This window comes from Engraulis encrasicolus, chromosome 24, assembly GCF_034702125.1.
Source record: "Engraulis encrasicolus isolate BLACKSEA-1 chromosome 24, IST_EnEncr_1.0, whole genome shotgun sequence".
NCBI classification, from domain to species: domain Eukaryota; kingdom Metazoa; phylum Chordata; class Actinopteri; order Clupeiformes; family Engraulidae; genus Engraulis; species Engraulis encrasicolus.
The window spans coordinates 35,083,151-35,088,150 of NC_085880.1; the positions used below are offsets into that span (position 1 = coordinate 35,083,151).

Sequence of the window (5,000 nt, forward strand, 5' to 3'; positions counted from 1 at the left end):
ACCCCTAGTGGTACACGTACCCCTGGTTGGGAAACACTGGTCTAAGACATATAATAACAGCGGCAGAGTGAGGTACCCTGAACATGGCACCGTCCCACCACAATGCTCCCTTGGGGCTTAGGGGGTGGTGCGGCAAAAGCATGCATCACGTCCTCTGTACAGTGTCACATGTGTCGCGTCCCTCACCAGACACAGAGTAGTGGAGAGGGAAACAGCAATAGCGTTGCTGTGCTTAGGTTAGGTTAGGTTAGGTTTCTTTATTAGTCTCCACGAAGGAGAAATTTGCTTTGGAGACAGGGAGGTTGCAGCATCATAAAAAACACATAGAACACATAGGACACGTGACACAAACGCAGAAAAACAAACAGTAAAAACAATAGAAGAAAAACAGTGTAGGCCTACATGCTCAGAAGCACTGGATGTCCTAACCCACTGCCCCTGACCCATCCAGTCCATACCCCTCACACACACACACACACTCAGTGCACCCCCCCCCATACACACACACACACACACGTTCACACAGCTCAGTAACCCCCCCCCCGGTGTGGTTGGTTGTAGGACTGTGTGTGTGTGTGTGTGTGTGTGTGTGTGGGGGGGGGGGGGGGGGGTGGGGGGTACTGAGCTGTGTGAACGTGTAACTGAGGTGCTCCTGCACAGTCCACCACTTGGGGCTCGAACCCGCCACCTCCCAGTCAACGCTCCATTTCGGGCATGGGAGGCACAGCACAATACCGCTGAGCTTAAGGACCAGTCCGATATGCTCAGTGCTACCGATACTGTATGAGGCTTCGGGAGGGAGGTTTACTAACATTTCACGCCACACTCCGCTAGTTGGCCTCCATGACATTGGTCTGTAGTAATATGTGGTGTTGAGGTGGTGTGGGAGATGATGGCTGTGCTTGTTGCATCGCCCACCCTGGACAGAGCATTGGTGAAGTGGTGGTGGTGGTGGTGGTTGGGGTGGTGGTGGTTATGGTGGTGAAGGTAGACAACAGTAGTGGTGGAGTGATGGTAATATGTGGTGGGAATACTCATGAACGGCCATCCGGGTACTTTGCTCTTAAATTTGCGTTACGCCCCTTTATGGGTGAAAACAAACCGAATGTCTCATTGACTTACATGCTACATCGGCTAGCCTAAATGAACACATTCCATGCTTCAGCCACGGCTATTTGGCAATATTATTTGAACAGACGGCAACACAACTCGTTTTCGGCACGTTGCGCGTGAACAACGCTAGTCTACAGGTCCGTATCTTTCGTTTATTAAACCCCAACATCGCCAATTGACTTGCATGGGTTGCTTTCCCCCACAAATGGGCGTAACGTACATGGAAAACGTCACGCCGTTCATGAGTATGGTAGTGTAGGGGTTGGTGTGGCTAAAGGATGTGTCATGGGAGCTGCTTCTCGTCTCGTCTCGTCTCGTCTCGTCTGGCCTCGTCACATCCTGCTCTGCTGTGTCCCCCACCCAGCACACAGCAACAGCAGCAGCTAATGACTTCAGCCATGCTCCAGCGACTGACTCACGAAGCGACTAATTGGGGTGCTGTGGCAGAGCTGTGAGGTACTGTTTATTTACAACGCATGAGGAAGCCAGCAGCATAGTGTTGAACACAGTGGTGGAACAATGGCACATACAGTAGGGCCCCAGGGCAAGACACTGATAGGGCCCCCCATATGGCCTGCCAAGGTCACAAAAGGGGCCCCTAACACCAATCAGGGCCCCTGGCCAAATGCCCTGCTCACCCCCCCCCCCCTCATATAGCTCCAACCCTTGTTGGAGGGTGATGTAGGCAAATGATGTGATGTAGCAGGAAACCACACAGGAAATGGAGCTCTTTAAAACAGAAGGGAAAAAAGGAGGGGAAAATAATAACAATGAAAAAACTTGAGAATGGTTTGACGGAAACCCTCCAAGGACACGGCTGACGGGAGCCAAAGCGTGTGTCATGGCTGCATCTCGTTTGTCACCCTGGTTGGAGGGCGATGTAGGCAGGCGAGTGATGTGATGTAGCAGTGCGCTGGTTGGTGCAGTGATGATAGAGGGATTGTGAAACAGACAGACTCTGGTGTCTTAAAGCGATACTGTCCCATTCTTGGAAATAAGCTTATTTTACACCTCCCCTTGAGTTAAATAATATGGTTTTTACCATTCTCCTGTACTTTCAACAGTTCTCGGGGTATGGCAGTGCAAATTTTACCTCCATGCTAGGAGTTAACTGTTAGCTTGGAGGTCAAATTTGCACTGCCATAACTAGAAAACGGTTGAAAGTACAGGAGAACGGTAAAACCTTATTATATAACTCAAGGGGAGGTGTAAAATAAAATTATTTCCAAAAATGGGACAGTATCACTTTAAGCCTGTTCCGCACAAATCACCCTATGTGGAGGTGGTGGTGTAGCAGGGACGTAGCCTCTGGAGAGCAGTCGAGGTGGAGTGGGGTGTATAATGTGTATAATGGAGGGGAGGAAGTCATGTAGGGGTGGTGGTGGTGATGGTGTGGAGACGGTGGTGTTGTGGGAGTAGTGATGTAGACTATGGCGTGTTACCCAGAGAACAGTCGTGGTGTGGTGGCGTGGTACTGTCTGACGGTGTGTGGTGTGGTGGTGGTGTGGTAATGTCGGCTCTGGCGTCTTACCCAGACAGCAGTAGAGGGGTAGTGGTGTGCTGGTGGCTGATGGTGTGTGGTGTGGTGTGGTGTGGTGGTGGAGTGGTGATGTAGGGGTAGTGGTGTGGTGGTGGTGTGGTGATGTAGGCCAGTGTTTCTCAAACTTTTTCAGACCGAGGACCACTTTGTCGCCCCAAAAATGTTCAGGGACCACCTGTCAACTGAATTGGCAGTTGAGGGGTGATAATTTCGATGCAGATCACTGCCTTTTTATTCACATTTACAAGCCTGTCTTACTGTGGTGAAAATATGACTTCAGCTATGTTTAGCTTTGTAATACAGTTAGAAATAGCCTACTGCTAGCTTGTCTTGGAAAAGTAGAAATCTCCTTGAGGACCACCTGAGCTTTGTTGTGGACCACCAGTGGTCCCCGGACCACACTTTGAGAATCACTGATGTAGGCTCTGGCGTCTTACCCAGAGAGCAGTAGAGGGGTAGTGGTGTGCTGGTGGCTGACGGTGTGGTGTGGTGTGGTGGTGGAGTCAGAGATATTCTATAGAGATATGCCAACATAATAGGTTTCTATGGGCACCTAACGCGACTAGGTTCCGGTCTGCCTAAAGGGGCGTGTCATAATGCTCCTACAATGAATAGAACAGTCCTTAGGTCTGCCTAGGTCTGCCTAAGAGGTGCAATAATAGAACCAGGAAACAATGGGCCAATGGAACCTCTCTCTCTCTACTCTCTCTGGTGGAGTGGTGATGTAGGCTCTGGCGTCTTACCCAGACAGCAGTAGTTTCCCATGGAGCCTCAGGTCGGCTGCGCAGTCCTCCGACAGACAGTTCTTCTCAAACCAAGTCTGCAAGACAGGATGTTTACACAGCGTTTTTACAACAGCCAACGTGACTTGTGGGATTCTGTGTGGAGTGGGTGGATGGGTGGGTGGGTGGTGTGTGTGTGTGGGGGTAGGGTTGCGTGTGTGCATGCGTGCGGGTCTGTGGTTGGTGGCTGGTGTGTGTGTGTGTGATTAGATGGCAGTGTGGTGTGGGATTGAAGACAATAGATCAAGACCCTGCTAGACAAACCCCCACCCTCTCCCCTTACGCTCCATCATATGCATCTGGTCTCACGTCTACACCATAGCTGTCAAAATTTGAGGAACCAAATCCGGGAGATTTCTGTGGTGGGGGGTGCGACTGTTGATGTTGACTTGAGATGTTGATTTTAAATTATGGTAATATAGTGGGAAAAACAGAAGTCTTGCATCGTCAGCGATAATCTACACATCACCATCGCTGACCTCTGGAAGATAGAATACGGAAGACAGAATTCGGAATTTAGAATACAGAATATGGAACGCTGAGTGCTCTCTGATTAGAATGTTCCGCTAGGCTGCAAAACATCTTCAAGGCCTCCGAATCGGATATCTGTTTCTTGTCAAGGTTGTGAAATTGCTCTGCTGTGCTAACTCCCTGCAGGGTGTATCCATCCAGACTGAATGTTTTTTTTCTTCGGAAAACGAACTATCGAAGGCAAGTGCAATGCAGTGCAGTGCAGTGCAGGAGTGTGTGTGTGTGTGTGTGTGTGTGTGTGTGTGTGTGTGTGTGTGTGTGTGTGTGTGTGTGTGTGTGTGTGTGTGTGTGTGTGTGTGTGTGTGTGTGTGTGTGTGTGTGTGTGTGTGTGTGTGTGTGTGTGTGTGTGTGTGTGTGTGTTAGGAGGTGTGTATCGGCTAGGAATGACTCCTCTCAGCATTCCTTCCTTCCTCCTAATAGCTTCATCTGACGCGGTGAAAGCTGAGGAATCCTCCTCCTCTCTTAACCACCAACGAATTAGCCAGCCGACAAGGTGCAAACACTCAGATCATTACACGGAGTGGGCACTGAACAAATAAATTCGTCATTAACTCGTACGGAATTCCACACCACAAAAAAAGAATAGTTACCATCCAGTTTTTATGTGGGAGGCATGAAACCTGTAGTCCAAATAAATTTGTCATTAACTTGTTCTAAATTCCAGTACACCACAAAAAAGAGTTAACACCCATCTTTCTGAGGCCAGACATGAAACCTGTAGCCCAAATAAATGTGTCATTATCTCGGGTTAAATTCCACACCGCAGAAAAAAAACAAGTCAGCTAACAACACCCATTTTTTTTTGGACAAGAGAGCTCTGCAACCACCGCACCTTCCTAACCTCAGTGACCCCTCGGTTATGAAGTACATCTGTGAGTACATGAGGAGGGATGCAGAGAGACCTCACAACCAAGGTTTTGGCCCAAGACAAAGTTATCTGAAAGGGCCCGCTTTCATATGCATCTCAATTCTGGGCCCCACATCTCCCTGGGCACGGGGCAACATACCCCTTTGCCCCCTGTCCACTGCCCTGC

General features: G+C 49.5%; 1 protein-coding gene across 1 annotated transcript in view; it reads right to left on the reverse strand.

Moving 5' to 3' along the window:
* Positions 1-5,000, reverse strand: part of LOC134441084 (integrin alpha-9-like) — a 69,692-nt gene that overhangs the window by 61,914 nt on the left and 2,778 nt on the right. Inside the window, exon 3 of the mRNA XM_063191274.1 lies at positions 3,397-3,473. Coding sequence (XP_063047344.1) covers positions 3,397-3,473 — 77 coding nt within the window. The remainder of the gene's footprint in view (positions 1-3,396; positions 3,474-5,000) is intronic.